The sequence below is a fragment of the Macrobrachium rosenbergii genome, chromosome 20 (genome assembly GCF_040412425.1).
Source record: "Macrobrachium rosenbergii isolate ZJJX-2024 chromosome 20, ASM4041242v1, whole genome shotgun sequence".
Taxonomy (NCBI): domain Eukaryota; kingdom Metazoa; phylum Arthropoda; class Malacostraca; order Decapoda; family Palaemonidae; genus Macrobrachium; species Macrobrachium rosenbergii.
Genome location: NC_089760.1, coordinates 30,032,501 through 30,054,450, shown reverse-complemented (window position 1 = coordinate 30,054,450; position 21,950 = coordinate 30,032,501). Strand labels below are relative to the sequence as shown.

Below are 21,950 nucleotides of genomic sequence, written 5' to 3'. Positions count from 1 at the left end.
CTACTGGGGATAATGATAGCAAAATAGTAGATAACTGTCATTGCCACATTCCAACTGCAACTGGATGAATACCTGTGCATAAAACTTACATAACAATAGTTTCATACATTTACACAATATGCTTATCAGCATGGCATCGAGACTCCCTACATTGTCCCACTCATTTCTATCTTAAATGCATTCTCGTAACTCTTGGGCAATATATTGAAGCTAGTCCTTTTAAATAGCTCTTCTGCTCCACCTATCTAGCGTTTTCTATGTCTTCCTCTATTCCGAATTGTATTCTCTTCACCAGTCTACAGTCCTCTCTTCTTTCCACATGACCAAACCATCTTACAAAACCCACGCTTAAATTACAACCCATGCTTATACATATTACTACATTTCTGTTTTCAGTCTTTCTCACTCTACATATTACACTACACTGACAATCCATCCCAACAACTTCAGCCGTTTTTGTTTTTATTTGCATTACACATCCACACTTCTAACCGTTTCATACATTCCAACCTTGGCGTTCATTTACACAATTCTAGTCCAATCTTTTGCACACTTACTACAACCTTCCTTGTTCCATCTGTTGGGTGCCTGACCTCTTTACTTATCCTTCAGCCATTGTTATATTTACTCTCAAATGTCTGTATGAACCAAAAGCTCTCATTCTTCCATCACCCATGTTAAAATTCTTTGTTCCACCTTCCTGGCTTCCTTTTGCCTACTGGCAAACACTTTCAAATTCCTACCAGTTTCTGCGGCTTCTCGTCACTATCCCCAATCAGTACTGTATTATCTGTAAACATAAGCCAATTCACATCCCATTCACGGTGGGTTTTCCTTTTCCAACAATTTTGAATTTGATTTAATATCCTTTCTCTCACTTCTCACATCAGTTCATACAAGAAGATATTAAACATGCTTGGAACTCAAATCTTGGTTCCGTTTTTCTTCAATTCTGTGACCTTTCAGCCTTTCAAAAACAACTATCGCTTCCCTCGAGTAGTTCTGTTCTTTTCCTTTTACTAATTAATTAACAACTTAATTTACCTATTTTCATTTTATTCTGGCAAGGTTTAGATACGATAATTTGGCTGCACATACGATTGGCCCCCTTGCATACCCAAAAAAATACAAATCGAAACAAACAGGTAAGTAGAAAATCAATGAATAGGATATATACATTAAAAACTGTTTTCACTTACCGATTTAACCACGTTTAATATGCTCTTTGTCTCCCCAGTTATGATATTGGATGAGCCTGTGGAGGGAGAGAAAACTTTCAATGAAAAACTGAAAAACTAAAAAAAAAAACTGAAAAAACTAAAAGCGCATTTGAAATAATCAACCTTATTATAGCTACAAGCTATCGAGATTTTTTTTTTTTAAACAAAGGGTTCAGTAACATAGTTATGGAGAGTTTCTTCAACATGGCTGAAAGGTGTTCCTTTAATATAGTTAAGTGGTTTGGTAATTCCTATGTGGGTTTCTTCAATTTTCATTTAATTTTTTATTTAAGTTTTTCAATTTTCATTTAATTTTTTATTTAAGTTTTTCTCATGCACAGTTTTTTTTTTTTTTTTGTCAAGTCCGTTCTTCTTGTTTCTGTTCATTGAAATTCTTCTTGGTTTAATCACAGTTAAACGGAATCTTCTGAAAAGCGACGAAATGAATATATTATATTCATTTATTTACTTAACTATTGCTTTAAATCGGATGTTTTCTTTTTCTCTTCCTTTCCTCCGTTCTTTCATTATCCAGAGATTGGAATTTTATACTTTGCAATCTTGTCTAACAAGGTTATGGCATTTTCTCTCGTTCATATAAATATGTGAGCATTATGAAGACAACATCTGCGACTACTACTGTTAAAAACAATATCTCCTGGAAGTGCAATATCATTTGCCAGTCAAAGGACACCTACCGAACAGGATATACCTCCCGAGAGGCTTCAGCAGAGCGTATCCTTTGTTGCACTCCTCTCCTCCTTGACAGTCGAAGACGACATCAACTCCCTCGGGACAAACCCTTGCAGGAAGACAGAAACACGCTGATAAATAATGACGTTGCAATAAAACCCTGATATGTCTCCTATTCTCTGAAGAAACGGCAGTGAGAGAGAATGCTGTTTTCCCAACAAAAGACAGCGGTCATTGAAAAGAACCCCAGTGACCGCTTTCTTTTGTTACGATTACTGCTGGACTTTTCACCTTTTATCTCCTCGTACCTATATTTGGAGGCCATCCTCTTGGCACTCAATTGGTTCACCGGGTGCTTGCATCTTTGTTTTTCTGTTAGACCTAATCTTTGTTTGTCTGTGAGACCTAATCTTTTTTTTTGTCTGTTAGACATAATCTTTGTTTCACTGTTAGGCTGATCTTTGTTTGTCTGTTAGACCTAATCTTTGTTTCACTGTTAGACCGAATCTTTGTTTCTCTGTTAGACCCAATCTTTGTTTGTCTGTCTGTTAGACCCAATCTTTGTTTGTCTGTTGGACATAATCTTTGTTTCCCTGTTAGACCTAATCTTTGTTTGTTAGAGCTAATCTTTTTATGTCTGTTAGACCTAATCTTTGTTTGTCTGTTAGACCCAATCTTTGTTTGTCTGTTAGACATAATCTTTGTTTCTCTGTTAGACCTAATCTTTGTTTGTTAGAGCTAATCATTTTTTTGTCTGTTAGACCTAATCTTTATTTGTCTGTTAGACCCAATCTTTGTTTGTCTGTTAGACCTAATCTTTGTTGTCTACATTCTCTCATGTTAGAACAAACATTCCCTCTGTTACCGGGCACACAAAGCGAAACATATTCCTGATACATCTGAAAATGAAAATTTTTTTTTCTAGTTTGTTTTAATGAACTGAAAATCGTTAATAGAGCGTATCACGTTATGTATACGGCTATTTAGAAGTCAGACGAACATCCTATTTCTCGTTCCTTTTACATAAATGAGGGCCACACGGGTGTCGACAGGAGCGCCTCCAAAATTAACACGGAAGAAGATGATGAACATTGCATTGCGTGCAAATGTCGAGTGAATAATTCTATGGATGCGGCATATAAAATATTGAATGAGGTGATGACAAGGTTAAGGAGAAGGACAAGGAAGACTGAGAGGCAAGGTGACGATAAAGCCAAAGGAGGGAAAGAGAGGCAAAGAACACATAAGATGAAAGTTTCTATAATACGTTTTTGAAAAGAATTTCTGAGGATTAAAATATGGTTAAAATATGTTTGTAAAGAGATGACTGAAGTTAGTGTGAGCTGGACATATGATGAAGGTGAAAAGTTATGAATAAGAAAGAACAAGCAAAAAATGCGCCGAAGTTTCTTCGGCACAATCAAATTTTCTGTATGAGCCGCGGCCCACGCAGTTTTCAGCCACGGCCCAGTGGTTGCCTGCCCTATAGCGTTACCAGACGCACGATTATGGCTAACTTTAACCTTAAATAAATTAAAGACTACTGAGGCTAGAGGGCTGCAATTTAGTAAGTTTGATATTTGATGATAGGAGGGTGGCTGATTTCAGCCACGGCCCAGTGGTTGCCTGCCCTATAGCGTTACCAGACGCACGATTATGGCTAAATTTAACCTTAAATCAAATAAAGACTACTGAGGCTAGAGAGCTGCAATTTGGTATCTTTGATGATTGGAGGGTGGATGATCAACATACCAATTTGCAGCCCTCCAGCCTCAGTAGTTTTTAAGATCTGAGGGCGGATAGAAAAAGTGCGGACAGACAGACAAATTGCCATCTCAATAGTTTTCTTTTACGGAAAACTAAAACAAAGTAAATGAATCCCAACTTACTTCTTAACCTCTCCAGGGACATCGCCACCCCGATCTATGAGATGAGTGACCGAGTCTTTGATGTCCTCATGTTTGTTCTTGGAGGCTACCCCGAGGACGGTTACCTTCCCGATGTCTTGCAGAAGGGCACAAACAGCCTGGCCCTGGAATAAAAGATGATGATCCTGTCAGAATAAATAAGGACTCCTGATCGCTTGTGACCTAACGCAACATTTTCCAGGCCATGTCATATGAAGATGTTTTGGATCTTTCCTAGATAGTGACCCCCAAGGGTTTTCGGGGGTCGTTATCTAGGACTAATATTTCTTGGGGGTCATTATCTTTATGTTATTTACAGTCTTTTGTTTATGTTTTTTTTTATGGTGATCCCAACGGGCTTGTACTAAACACGCCACAAAGGTGGATACATACCGGGTTAAAACACCTGGAAAGATCCGATATTTTTTCCATATCAGAAGGTGACCACTGTTTACTTTGCATCCACTGAATATTTCTTACAACTAAAAAATAAGTATGTTACCAGAATAAAATGTTGCTTCCTATTTCTGTCACCTGGTAAGAAAAACTCATGATTCTAAAGTAAAAACGAAATCAGAAAAAAATATTAACTTCTGTTCATATGTTTTCCTTTAGGAAATTTTGTCTTTAAAATGAAAATCCTGAATAGTCATTGCTTTATTACCAGAGATAAAAATCATTGCTTTATTACTAGAGATGAAAATCATTGCTTTATTACCAGAGATGAAAATCATTGCTTTATTGCCAGAGATGAAAATCACTGCTTTATTACCAGAGATGAAAATCATTGCTTTATTGCAAAGATGAAAATCATTGCTTTGCAGAGATGAAAATCATTGCCAGAGATGAAAATCATTGCTTTATTGCCAGAGATGAAAAAAATCAGAGATGAAAATTGCTTTATTGCCAGAGATGAAAATCATTGCTTTATTACCAGAGATGAAAATCTGCTTTTTGCCAGAGATGAAAATCACTGCTTTATCACCAGAGATGAAAATCATTGCTTTATTGCCAGAGATGAAAATCATTGCTTTATTGCCAGAGATGAAAATCATTGCTTTATTGCCAGAGATGAAAATCACTGCTTTATTACCAGAGATGAAAATCATTGCTTTATTGCCAGAGATGAAAATCACTGCTTTATTACCAGAGATGAAAATCATTGCTTTATTGCCAGAGATGAAAATCATTGCTTTATTGCCAGAGGTGGAAAGCAATGCTTTTTTATTACCAGAGATGAAAAGACTCTTCACTTTAGAATTTTTGCATTCAAAGGTATTCATTTGTTCGTGCTGAATGAATCAGACCCATTCGTCTATGCTGAAAGAAATGGTAACTATTCATACGCTCAGATAATAATATCAATCTTCCAAATTGTATTTCTGTGAAATAAATACTCTTTACTTGTTCTCTGAATGGAATGTACTTTTCTTTACCTCTCTTTTAATAAAACTCACCTCCCGCCCCCACCGCCCTTCAGCCATGAATGAATGACTGATTTTAAATTATCTGGCTCAGTAACTTCAAAGGTAGTTTAACCTTGAATGCAAGACGAGACCTTCCTTTACAGACGAGTAAAACGCAACCTATCAGTGAAATGCTAAATTAAACACAACTTGTCCTTGAAGAAAAAGACACCCCTCCCCTATAATTTGACTGAATCAAACGCTAATTTATCGTGTTTTCCCCTACGAAAGGGATTATTTTGAACGAACGCAACCTTCCTTTTATCGTTGTCCGTTAAATGCGCTCCATTCATACTTTTATTCTGTAACATTATAGCTGTTTTTTCTGTTCATTCATACTCATGGAACACAGCAAAATGCTAAGCAAGGTTCTACTTAATATCTTATCTGAATGCGGAAATAAAAAAAAGAACAGTGAAAAGGAAATTTTAGTAAAAACTAAAATCATATACAGAAATAGATAAAAAGAAAATACATGAGTTAATGGCTAAGGGGCTATGGCACAAAACAAGGTTCGTAAACATATGGCAGAAGGCTGCTAAGTTTTGAATCTCGGGTAACCCAGCAGCCGCAAATAACTGTCTGATTTCTATCCTGGTTAAAAAAAACAAAATCTGTTTTTCCCTTTTGGCTGCGACAAAAAGAACGTGCCCGCATCCAATTCTTGCAAGCTCAGACGCACCTTCATTTCACCATCCCTAGACGAACCGGTCCTTTATTCAGAATTTGCTGAATAAAAACATTTTACCGAAAAAAAAGGAGGGGCCTTAATGAGACTACCGAACTCCAGAGATCCTGTTGCTCGTTTGCAAATTTACCGAAAGTTTTTAATCGCTCGAGGAAGATAAAGAATTTCTGTTGTCGATGAAGTGAGATTAAATGAACGGGGGAAGTCAATAACCGGCCTTCAAAGGGTTGTACTGATAACCGCCACTTCAGGCTGCTCTTATCAGTAATCGATAGCCGTCATTTTTATGTGCGTCCTCCATACGACTGACAGATAAGCATGAGAGTTGATTACTATTCCGTGTGAGTTTTAATACGCTCACGCTGGCCAAAACTCTGGACAAATGAGGAGTGAATGCAAGGTTAACGTTAAGTGCTTGGAAAACCACTGAGAGCTACTAAATCTTACAATAAACATTATCAATCTAATGCGAGAGGCAATGGATAATAATGAGGCCTGAAAGCCGAAGAAGTGTGCTCACTAACCTTGACAATATTTGAGTGTACAATAAACAATTCAGTTGAACTTAAAAAGAGAGGATGAAATTCAGTCTTTAAAGCTGAAGATTAACAATACCTTACCATTAAGCTCTTTGTAAAATGCAAGGCTAATTGCATGCAGTAACTTCAATAATACATAAGGCGATATTTTTTTAATTTAAAGAACTGCAAAATGCAACCAGGTACAGGAAGATAGGAGGAAGCTTACTTAAAAATAGGGCTGTATTTTTCTAAGTGCATGTATATATATATATATATATATATATATATATATATATATATATATATATATATATATATATATATATATATATATATATATATATATATATATATATATATACATAAACATACAAACGCTTAGCTGGAACTTATTAGACCAGCTCTGTAAATCATTTTCTAAAAAACTTGCAGAGAACAAGGCTAACATCTTAAGCCTCAGTTTATTAACATAAAACTGTTACTGCGGTGTAGCCTGCAGTACAACTTGGACATTGCTGTCTTAAAAGGGCAAATAGTTTCTGATACAGACACACTGGTATGGGATGCAGGAACAGAAAGTGATAATGAGCCTCAGCATATGGTGTACAGCCCCATACTCCCTACAGGTATTGGAAAAAAGTCAAGGAATAAATAAAATATGAAGTCTTAGTATTTTGAATGTGCATGGGTGTGGTGCAGAAGAGAAGAAGCGCATCACAGATGATTTGTTTAAGGAGAGAAAGCAGGATGTTTTGACACTAAGAGAAAAGTGAGAGGGCACTGCTTGGAGGAATGGGAAGGACAAAGATTTGCTGTGCCTGGGGTGGCTGAAAGGTGAGAAACTCAGAATCTGCAGTGCTTGTTGAGTCAGGGAGATTCTAGGGATTGGTGAAAAAGTATAGATTTGTTCATATGATGACTTTATGGGTAGGACTGAACGTGGCAGAAGTTTTAAGTATAGAAAATGTTAAAAATTTGAAAATAAATAGTGGCAGGGTATTTTTTTGGATGAAGCTAAGTCTGAGTCAGGTTGGGTTTGAAAAAACATAAAAGGATGGCTGTGCTAGGTAATGAGAATGTAAAGGTAGGTGACATAAATATGATGTTGGTAGGTGTGCATTTATATATATAAAAAAGGGATAGTTTTTCTTGATAAAATTCCCCAGTAAACCAAATCTATACAATAAACATAAAGTATATCAGTGTAGGTATTCCAACTCAAAATAAGATAGGTATAAGAAAATGAAAATATAATATTATACCTTACGAAAAACATGAATTTCAGTAAATCTGCAATTATGATAGGAAGCAGATCGTTACCGTCATCCTAGCATGCAATTTGGGCAAAGAATCTTACGAAAAAGAACGATGATGCTGCAAAAAGAGAAGAAACGAGATCCACAGTCCAACAAATCTCGCAAAAAAATTCAGGTCACTTACCACAGCGCCGCCAGCCGAATGGAGAAGCACCGTGTGGCCCGGTGCTACGTTAGCAAGGTCGTGAACGAGAAGATAAGCCACCGTGTAGCTCAAGGTGACTGCAGCAGCTTCCTGAAATTGAAAATAAACGAAAATTAGAATATTTAGACAAAACTAACTTTTGGGTTTCATTATAACATTCCCCCGGCTGCATCTTGAGATTGAAAATAAAAAAATTTGAATATTTTGACAAAATGAACTTTTAGTGTCATTATAGGCCTATTCTCCTTTGATCGGGTTTCGGAGCAACTTCAATTTTATGAGATTTAGTCTGTCAGGCTAAGCACTGGGTCACTTTCGGTCAGTCAGCCCTTAGGACAGTGAAAAGAGAAGTTGGAGTGGTTGGAAAGCATGATAAAGAGATCCAGAATGTAAAGGAGAGGAAGTACATGGCTCTAAAGGTGGAAAACTGGGAGAAACCCCCACACTTGCACTAACTATCAATATCTAGAGAGGATGGACAGAAATATTGAAAAAAAAGAAGAGGAAATGGAAGTAAAGTAAAAGGCTAAAAAGTTGGTGCAGTTAGGGACCGAAGGGAGGCGTGTTTAAACTCTGATTGCATAGATTATTATGGTGCAAGAGGATGAAAGTCTAAGATAATTTGATGTTTACTGAGGGAAAAAAACATAAGTTATTTAAAAGTAGATATTCGTGATCGCGCTTACAACACTACGATTATCATTATTCACTGGTTCATTGAGACCAATCAGAAAACTTTACATAGGATTTTATTGGGAATGTGTAGTGTTTCCTTATCCTGGTGTGGAATGTTATAACATGCACTTATTGGCAACATCATTTTTCTGCCAGAACGGTGTATAAAAATATCATGAAACTTAAAAATTTCTCTGATAGAGCTAGACTTTTGTTAATATCTATATCACTTTTTGAGATGTTCTCTCTTGCTCTTGTAGCAGGTACTGAAAAAGGCCTTAAAGTATAAAAGATATTTTTACAACCATCCAAGATTAGACTAACTTTATAGGAGAGAGAGAGAGAGAGAGAGAGAGAGAGAGAGAGAGAGAGAGAGAGAGAGAGAGAGAGAAGAAATTTATCGGTAGATGTATGGATGTGTATATGTGTTATAGAGAGAGAGAGAGAGAGAGAGAGAGAGAGAGAGAGAGAGAGAGAGAGAGAGAGAGAGAGAGAGAGAGATACTTATAGGGTCATAAAATCTGGTGGTTTAAAATAAAAGGAGAGAGAGAGAGAGAGGTGGGGAGAGAGACAGAACGTTTATCGGTAGGTGTATGGGCGTGTACATGAGAGAGAGAGAGAGAGAGAGAGAGAGAGAGAGAGAGAGAGAGAGAGAGAATCTTATCAGTCACGACGGCGGGAAATTATGAAACTAAAAATTCTCAACATACGAAAAGAAAGTGTAACCAAACATAAACAAGAAAATTCGCACAATAGGATAAACGAAAGCTCATAAAATTCTAGAATATCCAGTCTGGGGATTTTTGCCGAATCCCGAGAGCGGATAGGATCTAAGCTGATAGATCCTTGAGGGAAGAAAGTCTGGGAATCTCAAAACGTTTTGTAAAGAATTCCCCGCAAAATGGAAATGTTTCTATAGGACCTTTGGTATTCTCTTTCTTCTTTAGTTTTCCCTGAAAAACAGCGTTTCGCTAGTTTAGTTATTTGTCTTACCCTTGTGATAAATCTAGATTTGAGTAGCAAAGATACTATAATTTACGCTAAAATGTATGAAAGAGAGAGAGAGAGAGAGAGAGAGAGAGAGAGAGAGAGAGAGAGAGAGAGAGAGAGAGAGAGAGAGAGAACATTTATAGGTTCATTAAATTCGGTGGCTAAAAAAAACAGAGAAGAAATTTATCGGCAGCTTATGTATGAATGTTAGTATGTGTTAGAGAGAGAGAGAGAGAGAGAGAGAGAGAGAGAGAGAGAGAGAGAGAGAGAGAGAGATGCTTATAGGCTTATTGAATCTGGTGTTTAAGGAAAAAGGAGAGTGAGGGAAAGAGGAAAGAAAGGAAATTTGTCGGCAGGTAATATGTGATTATGGGTAAGTGTGAGAGAGAGAGAGAGAGAGAGAGAGAGAGAGAGAGATATTTATAGGTTCATTTTATCCGGTAGTTTAAGAAAAAAGGAGGAAACTTATCGGCAGGTTACGAATTTGTGTGCGTATATGTGTTAGAGAGAGAGAGAGAGAGAGAGAGAGAGAGAGAGAGAGAGAGAGAGAGAGAGCAATAATTATAGGTTCATTAAATCTGTTGTTTAGGAAAAAAGGAGAGTGAGAGAAAGACGAGAGAGAGAGACAGCTTATCAGCAGGTTATGTGTAACTATGTGCATGTATGCGCATATGTATTCGAGAGAGAGAGAGAGAGAGAGAGAGAGAGAGAGAGAGAGAGAGAATCATTCATTTACCTGTAACGGCATTGTTTCTGGTATTGCGTACACATACTTGGCGTTGACGGGAACCAACTCTGCCCATGCCCGGTGGTCGGGCAGGCCAACAACTCGGTCGCCGACCTAAAAATAGAAAATTACCATCAAAGTGATTAAAGTCAGAAGAGCTATAAATTTTAACTTTTTATCTAATTAAATCAATAATTATATTATTAATCCCCTTTTGCAAACCATTATTTTATTTATTCCTTTTTAACATATTTTTTCATATTTCTATTAACCTTAACATTAACAGTATTTTCATGAAAAGTGGGTTTAGCTATTTTTGTCTACTGTATATTAAGTTCTATCTCGCGTTGCATTAAAATACAGTATCATGTGCAAAAGAGTTGTACACAATATTTCTATATATATTATAACCATGTAAGACAAGTTTATAATATTTCTATATCTTATAACTGTTTTATTTATACTTGCACTCACCTTGAAGTTCTCGACATCGTCAGCCACTGCTTCGATCACCCCAGCGCACTCGAATCCTAAGATGAAGGGAGTCTTCGGGGGTGACTCCGTCACCCCCTGCCTGACCATCACATCTTGGAAGCTTACTCCACTAAAATAAAAAAAAAAAAAACACAAATTTACCTTTAGAAATGAAATCCGATACGTGTCTGACCACCAACTTTGTAGATGAATATATATTTTTGGTCAGAGAACGCTTAATGCCAGGGGCGCACACAGTCCAATGTAGTGTCTGCTATTACTCTTGAATTCTTGATAAAACTGAACAGTTTCATTTAGTATTTTCAACACATATTTTCACTTGGTGTATTGCTTATATATATACACATGTGCAGCGAAAATTAAAGACAGAAGTTTGGGCATATCATTTCTGAATCCAAGTCCTTAATCCATATATATACAACTAAACTCTTTCAACATTTGTATACGCATACCTAGGTTTCAAACCCTCGGCAAACACTTGACAGATGGCCTTTCATTTTGATTTTTGTACTGGAGCTATCGATTTTCAGGTATCTGTCTAATTTTCTTCCTAGTTTCTTTCTTCCTAACATACAGTAATCTCCTGTTCTTCCAGAGACGAGTTTTCAATAAGCCCCGTTTTGCTTTGGTATCATAAGTTCTTATAAGTCCCTGCCTTAAAAATCTGTAGTGTCTACTCAATGCTGACAGAAAGCTTCGCATATGCGAATGTTTCCTCTACGTGACTTATCAAAGGGTTGTCCCTTTTTTCATTCATTTCGCAACTACATTCAGTCTTCTTACTGCAAAAGGTCTTGAAAGATAATGTATTTATACCTGTAAGGACGAAAGGTACACACACGCAACTTCTGGCTTCTTTCATCATCTTGCCAGGAAACTTTGCATCAAGTTACTGATGTTTGCGAAAAATTTAGCTCATGCATTTTCGTTCTTATGAACCATCTTCTTAACAGACATGCTTGAATTCAATTTTGCACCAGTAAAAAAATGGTTATTTTGGTGTCAACTTTACGAAAAGTTGCCAAAAACCCGAAAGTTAAGTCTATTTCACTCAAGTTCCGAGCTATTTTCGTCAGCGTTTAAAACACCAGAGACTCCGGTTTTTGGAAACAGACGTTTAGCTTTTTTAAAAGATAAACATTGTACGATACTGGGGCCAAAAGCTTGGTCCAAGCACGCGGGCCTAAGAAAGCCATTCAGCCGAATCCCGATGTCCCCCAGCTTGGCCTCGAAATGAAAAATCGAGAAATGATTACGAATGAGGTCAAGCAAATGCCTAATAAATTCTTCAGCAGCATATTTGAAAGCTTATTTGAATGACGAAACATCATAAAGCAGGCGCAACGTTTTCAGTGAATGCTGTCGGAGCTTCCGTTCGGCTTTTCAGTGTCCACAATAAAACACAATAAGGCAATCAACTTGGCTGGTCCCTCGGTAAACTGATGCCATCATCATCACCTTCTTGGTAATTCAGAGGACTCAATCGGCGAGAATGACCCCATCTTCTTCCATAATGAAACCTTTCTTTTCCTTTCATTGTTTCCGTTAGGTATTAGGTCGCCTGTCTCGTCGGCGTCTGTATTTAAAGAGAAAATGAGGCTGGAAGCAGAGGAGGAGTAAGAACAGGATAGCATTAATCTGACATATGATCAGTAATGAAAGGCACTGTAACTGCTGGCTTATTTTAGAGACTGTAATAAGCGACTTTACCACCTTGTTTTTCTTAATGAGAGACCTGGAGGTTTATTAACTTGTAATTTACGAATGAGAAGACCTGGAAGGAGAATGACGAGAAGTTTTTGCACTTGAAATTATCAAAAGAAAGAGAAAGTCACTTTTAACCATTAACCTGGAAAAAATAGACTCCCGAACCTCATCACGCTTACGTATGCCATCAAGCCCTTCGTTGGCTGAGTCGGTTGAGCTTCAGACTGTCACTCGATGGGCCGGAGTTCAATTCCCCCGGCCGGCTGATGAAGAGTTAGAGGAATTTATTTCTGGTGATAGAAATTCATTTCTCGCTACAATGTAGTTCGGATTCCACAATAAGCTGTAGGTCCCGTTGCTAAGCAACTAATTGGTTCTTAGCCACGTAAAATAAGTCTAATCCTTCGGGCCAGCCCTAGGAGAGCTGTTAATCAGCTCAGTGGTCTGGTAAAACTAAGGTATACTTAAGTTTACGTATGCCATCAGTTGCAAAACCACACTATTCAAAATATGCAACAAAGAAACAAAATGAAAATTTCGTATTCCATGGAGGAAAATAAGGCCTTTGCCAGAGTTGGGACGAACCAACAATAACAACCAGGAAAATTCCGTCCCCCACTGGCTGACATAGATGACGTAACCCAATCACTGCACGTGTATTTGCGGAGTTGCGTCACCTCTCGCAATGGGAAACCGACAAATTGACCAAGAATCGAAAATAACTGGAACCTGAGATTTACTTGTTGTGACGTCAGCAGCAATGTCACCATGACCCGATCAATCATGGCCGCCCAGATCTTATTTCTGCGTTGTATATACTGGTGTACGCGCTCTTCTGTGAAGAAGTCTTTTGGGTTGGAAAATCGATATTATTGATAAGACTTACACACACACACACACACACACACACACCTTCTGTGAAATTCTGCCATGCACTCATGTCTACACTGTGCTTTATCTTCCATAAATCTCAACTCATCTACATCCTTCATTCTTACAGTTCTCTTAGAAGTAGCTCTGAATATATATACAGTATATATATATATATATATATATATATATATATATATATATATATATATATATATATATATATGTATATATATATATATATGTGTGTGTGTGTGTGTGTATGTATGTATGTATGTATATATATATATATATATATATATATATATATATATATATATATATATATATATATATATATATATATATATATATTCTTTTAAGCATGAAGATACACATTGTTGATGTACCCATCTTGAAGTCAGAAGTGCAAAAATAAATAAATAGATAAAACGAGGAATCTGCCTAACTGTCTCGTTCTACACTGAACATGCGTCATCTGGGGAGGTCTGCTGGAGGAACAAACTAATAGGTAGAATTTATTAATTTATATCTTTATTTTATTTTGGGGGTTTGCCTTCCAAATGGGGTGCTCTGACATATGCAAATATATATTACATATACATGCACACACACATACATATATTATTCATGTATATATATATATATATATATATATATATATATATATATATATATATATATATATATATATATGTGTGTGTGTATATATATACATATATTTTCGAGAATTTATATACTCGTTTCAGACGAACTTTGAAAAAGAGAAAAATCCCAGTTTTAAATATTCTAATGCTCGATTTCCTTCCACAAAAACAGAATTGAAATGGATTTCAAGAAATGACTTTCAATACCATACTTCTTCAGTATTCTCACACTGTATCTCTGTTGATTCTGTCAAAAGTATTTCATTATAGATATATATATATATATATATATATATATATATATATATATATATATATATATATATATATATATATAAATATATATATATATATATATATATATATATATATATATATATATAGAAAGTAATTTCTTGAGATCCATTTCAATTCTATCTTCGTGAAAAGAAATCGAATATCAAAATATTTAAGACTGATTTTTTTTTTCTCTTCTTTCCTAAGTTCGTCTGAAAAAGTGTATAAATTCTCGGAATTAGGACAGAGGGATACGAGACAGCCGTAAGTGCTTCATTTCATGATCCATAAAACCACTATATTGTTTGGTACCGCATTAGGAAGCAGCGGGACAATAATAGGTTAACCACTTTCCCGTCCGTGCCTCGTCAATATTTCATCCTAGTGTCAGCATTCCTGGATCCGTGATACCTTTCACCTTACTGTCAATTTTCAGCCACTACAGCTCATTACGAGTGTCCTTGTCACCTGATCTTGGATATAAACCTCGATACAGATATAGGACTTCGTGTGTGTGTGTGTGTGTGTGTGTGTGTGTGTGTGTGTGTATGTGTGTTAGGCTCTCTTACCTCCCATTATCCAAGAAAGTTCTGTATCACACAGCTGAATACATAACATGGGAGACCAGCTTCCCAGTTGTAATCTTTTTTAGTATAGCACAGAACAGATGAGACGATTGCATAAACAAGCTTTCATAGGAAGAGATAAACCTTGAATGGACAATTACACACACACGTTTCCCGATGACATATCCTTTAATCGTATGGGATGCTTAAGTTGACGTAAGCGCTCATCATTCTAATTACAACAACAGCATCATTCTTTTAAGTTTTAACTTCCCCCTCGTATCAAACCAACAACAACAACATTCTTTTAAGTTTTAATTTCCCATCGTATCAAGACAACAACAACAACATTCTTTTAAGTTTTAACTTCCCCTCATATCAAACCCAACAACAACAACGTTCTTTTAAGCCTTAATTTCCCCCCTCATATCAAGCCAACAACAACAGCATTCTTTTAAGCTTTAATTTCACTTCAGAATCAGACAACACTTCAGCTTCGTTAAAATTTTATCAACACAGGCATTTTCTTCACGCTGCGCCAGTGATCCCAGCCTTCACGTCAGCGTAGGGCATTAATAAAAAATCAATCCTTCAGGTTAAAGGCAACAGGGCGGAGGCCTTCTGTTGGTGTCTCGTTATTCTATTTATAACCATTTAAACTATATATATATATATATATATATATATATATATATATATATATATATATATATATATATATATATATATATATATACATATATATAATATACATACAGACATACATACATACATACATACATACATGCATGCATATACACACATATGTGTGTGTGTGCTTTTCAGATGGCTATTCTATGCTGTAGAAGTTTTTGCTTTTCAAATTAGTGGTCTTCCATGCTGGTTCCATTTGCATGTTTGAGTATGCTGAATAATAAAGATATTAATGATAATAAATAGATTAATAAAAAAGACGAAAGGGGTAATCATGCTTGCCGCAACGGCTTCTGACGTCATTTCCGTTGAAGATGGCGTTGTCGGTGGATAAAAAAAAAAGGGAGGGGTGGTTTGCTGAGCGAAACTGTTGCAATCGATATCAAAGCATTTTTGGTCAAATTCTCAGAAAATTTCTGCATCACCAGTTATTGTCATTTGTATTTTTCTACGTTCTTGAACTTAATTTTTTATTTTCTTCTCCTTCTTAATAATTATAACAATAAAATTAATAATATCTCGGAAGAATACCTTCCTTGAGGCAAAGTTCGTTGAAAAGAATGCCATTCTTTTCATCGTGACAATAATAATAATAATAATAATAATAATAATAATAATAATAATAATAATAATAATAATAATAATAGCTAAGAGATTCACGATTTCGTGAGAAACAATCTGTGCAACAAAAACCCACAATTATATAGTAAATATTTTACTATGTAAAATAAACAAAGACTTTCGAACACTTGAACGGTGTTCCTCATCAGTGCTAACGTTAAAATGCACAATAATAATAATAATAATAATAATAATAATAATAATAATAATAATAATAATAATAATAATAATAATAATAAAACAACACTGTCTTTTGTCAGACTGAACGTCTGTTTCGATATCATTCATGAGGAAGCATGATAAGTATGATGCAAAGTTTCAGAGAAGTTTCATTCTCTCTACAAGTTAGTGTCTGAGAGTTTCTTTGGCGTTGCAGGACCACCAGAAGATAAGGTCGTTTGGAAAGGGAGTTTTCCATGGAATACATGACGAGAACATTAGGATCGTATGGCATTGCTTTTGCCACTTTAGTGTCAAGTAAATAGATTTATATATATATATATATATATATATATATATATATATATATATATATATATATATGTATATATATATATACTCTATGTATATATACATATATATGTATATATATATATATACATATGTATACTGTGTGTATATACCTAGGCTCTCTTACTATAGTTACAAATCTTCATCCGATATAAATTACTTTTCCTTTTGTTATTTACTAATTTGCAACTTATTTGTGACACGCACACACATATGTATACATATTATGTGTGAGCTTGTGTCATAAATAAGATGCAAATTAGTTAGTAGCTAAAATGAAAAATAATTTATATCAAATGAATAATTCTAACTGTGTGTGTATATATATATATATATATATATATATATATATATATATATATATATATATATATATAATTTATTTGTTTGCCCTGAAGTGGTGAAGCAGTAAATAGTTACTAGACATATAAATAGTGATGACAATGGCTAATAAACAAATGAAAATTAAATAAACATCCGTGTGGCTGAGCTGTAAATGAAGGGAAGTGAGTATGAATCCGTGTCTTCAGTTTTCACCTCTTTCATTCTTTAAATCTTCAGCTGAAACCCCTTCTGGACAGAGTCAACAGTCTATAAACCCAAGAGGGCTCCAAAAGCAATTCTGCCTACAGACAGAGAGAGAGACAAGTTACAGGAAAAGGTGATAAATAAACAAATGTGAGAGGAGACGTCAGAAAACAAGTGAAAAATGCGCCGAAGTTTCTTCGGCGCAATCGAGTTTTCTGTACAGCCGCTACAGCGTATAATCAAGGCCACCGCAAATAGATCTATCTTTCAGTGGTAATGGTATAATGCTGCATGAACTGCGGCCCATGAAACTTTAACCACGGCCCGATGGTGGCTTGTCATATATCGCTGCCAGACGCACGATTATGGCTAACTTTAACCTTGACTAAAATAAAAACTACTGAGGCTAGAGGGCTGAAATTTGGTATGTTTGATGATTGGAGGGTAGATGATCAACACACCAATTTGCAGCCTTCTAGCCTCAGTAGTTTTTAAGATCTGAGGGCGGACAGAAAAAAGTGAGAACAGAATAAAGTGCGGACGGACAGACAAAGCCAACACAATAGTTTTCTTTTCAGAAAACTAAAAGCAGGAATGAATTTTCTCCTCGCTTAAACATTTAGAGATCAGAAGATGCCACAACTGCACTAGGTAAACTGTTCCACATTTTAGCTGTAGCCAAGATGAAACTCCTGGTAAACTGTTCCACATTTTAGCTGTAACCAAGATGAAACTCCTGGTAAACTGTTCCACATTTTAGCTGTAGCCAAGATGAAACTCCTGGTAAACTGTTCCACATTTTAGCTGTAGCCAAGATGAAACTCCTAGTAAACTGTTCCACATTTTAGCTGCAGCTAAGATGAAACTCCTAGTAAACAGAGCAGTATTAAACCTGGCACTGCAGCAGCGGCCTGGATAGTGTTCCAAAATTGACTCTGGGGAAACAAGCATTTCTCGAATTTCATGACTTGGTGACTCTTTTTATCCTTTATTATTAAACAGTAGCAATTCCCCAACTCCCTAGAGACTAACAAAACACCTTTTCTCGCAGACAGAATACTAACATAACTATGGGACGAGCTGAAGCAAAAGTAGGATGCCCTCAGTTCCTCTTGTGTAGAATACTGATTATGGTGTTCGTCAGGTCAGCCCAAGAAAGATAACACTAAAAAATGAAACTCACAACACTGTTATTTTAAAACCTACTGAAAACTATAAATTATTATTGTTCTTAGAATAAGCACGTACTATGTCAAAAATCCCACGACAGGTTGGACAGTGATCCACGGAATCTTTAACGTGGAATCCGGATATGGCCATAACTGGGCAGACAATGTGGAATGAATTTTGAAACGAATGGATGAATGAATCATGAAAATTAGGCTATACAGCCAAGTACCGGGACACTCATTGCCATTCAGCATTAAGATGGCGAAAAGAGGGGTTGGAGTGGTTTGGCAGAAAGATGTAGAGGTAGAGAGCATAAATCAAATGAATTACAAGGATCTAAGGTAGAACCACTATCCATTTCAGGGACCGTGAGTCATCGTTTTTCTCAAATATCTTTCAAACTAATTATTTGATCGAAATAGTACTTTAACAAAGTGTACAAGACACCTCCCGCTAATTCTTGGTAGTTTAGTACATTGTCAAATGGTTCTCGTTAAGGCGTTTACCCTTGACTTACATGGTGTTGCCAAGCATCGCCAAATTATGCATTCGAACGTCCTTTATCCCCATCCTGTCCCTCCCTCTCCCTTCCCCTTCTCATCCCTCTCTCAACTAACTTTTCTGGCCTCCCCATCCGTGGGCCCCCCCTCCATTCCTGTCTATAGGGGATAGCGGACGTTCGATTGCGTAGATCGATCCTGCTGACTCATGCAACTTTACCTTTAAAAGTCAAGAGTAAACGCCCTAACTAACACCATTTGACAATGCACTATCTTACCAAAAATTAGCGGGAGGTGCCTTGTACACTGTCAAGGTACCATTTCGACCAAATAATTAGTTTGAAAGACGCTTGAGAAAAACGATAACACGCGGTCCCTGAAATGGATTGTAGGAGAACACCCCTCAATAGAATTAAGAAGTGAGAGGTGATAGTTAAGAGAGGCTGAACAGCAAGACAGGAAGTGGTAATGGAGGTAAAAAGTGAGTGCGGCTAAGGACCAGAGGAACGCTGCGAACACCCTTTACTAATGCCTACGGTGCACCACTTGATGTGCAGTGACGGTGTTACCCCATTACGAGGTAAATTTTGCAAGGTCCCAGGATTAAGGTGATGTCAAAAGTTTTCACAGTAACTTCCCTCACTCATATTCATTTAGTTTTTATTTTTCTCCACCAAGGATCCCCTCTGAGCAAGGAGGTGCTAGAAAACTCATTATTATTATTATTATTATTATTATTATTATTATTATTATTATTATTAGTAGTAGTAGTAGTAGTAGTAGTAGTAGTAGTAGTAGTAGTAGTAGTAGTAGTAGGTCACACGGAAAAATCCTAAAAAGTTTGAACTTTTTTCAAGCTACAACGAGACAGAATGCCCGCATATGAAACTAATAACAATACAAAAGTTGAAGAAATATATAATTCAGTACAATGACTACGTGGAATCAAGAAAATGGATCTGACTGTTAATAGTCAGGCAGGACAAATTGTTATGAAATGAAGGGAATCTAGAAAAATTATGAACTGGTTTAGCAAGACGTCACGAAATAAGATATCCAGTTCGTGTGAAATAACAGAGTAAAAAATAAAAAGTAAAACTGAAATCATACAATCGATAACAAAACATCATAAGGAAAGTGGACTTGAGTACATAAGATCCAAAGAAGAAGGAATGGATGGGGAGCAGGTGAAGTTCTTGAGAGAGATCTCTCTCTCTCTCTCTCTCTCTCTCTCTCTCTCTCTCTCTAAAGTTACTCTGTAGACCTTCCCTAATGACCCGCTTTAATCAACCTATTCCCACGTAATTCCAGAGGTGACTCTGGTTCAATTTGTCGCTCAATCTAAATAGCGAGAAGTCGGATACTAAATAGCCGATTTATCGGAAGATCACAAGTGCTTTACCACCTGGAATTTGGTGCTTAACTGAACCCTGAAATATTTGCATTCTTTTTGCAGTTGTTGAGGCAATGGATTACGTAGGCATCGTCAACAACACTTTTAATTTGTTTATAAAAAATGTGAAACTATAATTTGTATTATCACCTAAATCAGGTGAGATTCCCAGTGTGTGTGTGTATATATATATATATATATATATATATATATATATATATATATATATATATATATATATATATATATACATATATATATATATATATATATATATATATATATATATATATATAAATGTGTGTGTGTGTGTACATACATATAAATATATTCACACTTATATACGAGTGCATCTGCCCCAACTAGTATTTGCACATACGCCGTTTGAGTCTCTTGCAGAATATATATATATATATATATATATATATATATATATATATATATATATATATATATATATATATATATATATATATATATATATAGAATATATATATATACATACATACATATATACATATACATACATATATACATAAAAAATGTACGTATATTCGAGTCTTTTAATGAGCCTCTGTATTCCATATCAGACTCCAAATTCTCATTAGAAGTTTCTGAGCTCTTACTTTTCGTGTACCATCGACGATTGTCAGGAAATTCAGTTAGTGACCAGACACCAGACCCAAAGTTCTTAAATTCCACTGACCGAACGACCACCAAGGAAGCGAGCTTACTACTGGTTATACCGCACACAAACATAAACAAATATGTTCAGAAATACTGAGACACAAATCTGAGAGCAAAAGGAAATTGCTCTATGGTGATAAATGGACATAGTGAAAGCTCAAGAAGAGCTGCTACAGATGAGGTATGGAGAGAGAGAGAGAGAGAGAGAGAGAGAGAGAGAGAGAGAGAGAGCGGTGGGGGGGAGTAAGATCTAGCAGGCAATAATTCTGTAGGGAGTGATCAGAGGTTCTTATGATGAAAGCGAAGCTTTTATTAGATCTGACGTGCAGACGGGAAAGTGATTGGATCGGTGTAAAAGCGAGACGCCGACAAAGGCGTGTGATGTCCTCTTTGCTGTTCATTATTTTCATGGCTGGAATTACGAGAGAATTCAGGGAAATGTTAGGAGAGGTAGGTACACCACTGTGGCATTATTAAACAGTGCGATGAATGGAGCATGGAGTGGCAAACGCAATGTTAGTTCGAAATAGTGAAGGGAGGATTAAAACGGCTGATAGAGTTTGAAAGCGTTTGCGAAAGGAGGAAACTGACGATGTGAGTCAACGAATGATATTCTGAGGGTAACTGGAAGTCAGGAAGACGGAGAAAAGATGTTGATGAAGATTTTAGGTGAAAGTAGTGGTTTAATTCGCGGTAAAATCTCTGCAAAAGGTTCGGAAGAGAACAAGCCAAACTTGGGATGAATTTAGAGTTTGTTGAGCCAACTTTCATTTATAGAGGTGAAGTGTGGGTAATGAATGAAAATAAAAGAAAAACTGGAGGATGTTCAAATTAATTGTTTGCATTTTATGTAGACTAGGAAGGGAAGGTTGAGTGGAAAAAATTTAAATGTAAAAAGGTGAGAAAAGAGGTGAGCACAGGTATAAAGATGGATCAGGA

General features: G+C 36.1%; 1 protein-coding gene across 1 annotated transcript in view; it reads right to left on the bottom strand.

The window, feature by feature from the left end:
* LOC136849193 (synaptic vesicle membrane protein VAT-1 homolog-like) overlaps window positions 1–21,950 on the bottom strand; it is a 32,494-nt gene that overhangs the window by 5,110 nt on the left and 5,434 nt on the right. The window contains exons 3-8 of the mRNA XM_067122325.1: window positions 10,823–10,952; window positions 10,358–10,462; window positions 7,936–8,046; window positions 3,803–3,945; window positions 1,919–2,022; window positions 1,200–1,255 (exon numbers count right to left, since the gene is read on the bottom strand). Coding sequence (XP_066978426.1) covers window positions 1,200–1,255; window positions 1,919–2,022; window positions 3,803–3,945; window positions 7,936–8,046; window positions 10,358–10,462; window positions 10,823–10,952 — 649 coding nt within the window. The remainder of the gene's footprint in view (window positions 1–1,199; window positions 1,256–1,918; window positions 2,023–3,802; window positions 3,946–7,935; window positions 8,047–10,357; window positions 10,463–10,822; window positions 10,953–21,950) is intronic.